At 71.7% G+C, this 286-nt stretch overlaps 1 protein-coding gene across 1 annotated transcript in view; it reads left to right on the top strand.

The window, feature by feature from the left end:
* The window catches only part of EN1 (engrailed homeobox 1), a gene marked incomplete at its 5' end in the record, with an annotated part of 4,618 nt that continues 4,332 nt past the window's right edge, over nt 1-286 (top strand). The window contains 1 exon segment of the mRNA XM_006926934.3: nt 1-286. This exon segment is cut by the window's right edge and continues 28 nt beyond it. Within this exon segment, the coding sequence (XP_006926996.1) occupies nt 1-286 (286 nt within the window).

Consider the following 286-nt stretch of genomic DNA (forward strand, 5'->3'; position numbering starts at 1 on the left):
CGCACCACCAACTTTTTCATCGACAACATCCTGAGGCCGGACTTCGGTTGCAAAAAAGAGCAGCCGCCGCCGCAGCTCCTGGTGGCGGCGGCGGCCGGAGGAGGCGCCGGAGGAGGCCGGGTCGAGCGTGACAGAGGCCAGACCGGCGCAGGTAGAGACCCTGTCCACCCGCTGGGCACGCGGGCTCCAGGCGCCGCCTCGCTCCTGTGTGCCCCGGACGCGAACTGTGGCCCACCCGACGGCTCCCCGCCAGCCGCCGCTGGTGGCGCGGGCGCGTCTAAAGCTG

This window comes from Pteropus alecto, unplaced genomic scaffold, assembly GCF_000325575.1.
Source record: "Pteropus alecto unplaced genomic scaffold, ASM32557v1 scaffold3, whole genome shotgun sequence".
Lineage (NCBI taxonomy): Eukaryota > Metazoa > Chordata > Mammalia > Chiroptera > Pteropodidae > Pteropus > Pteropus alecto.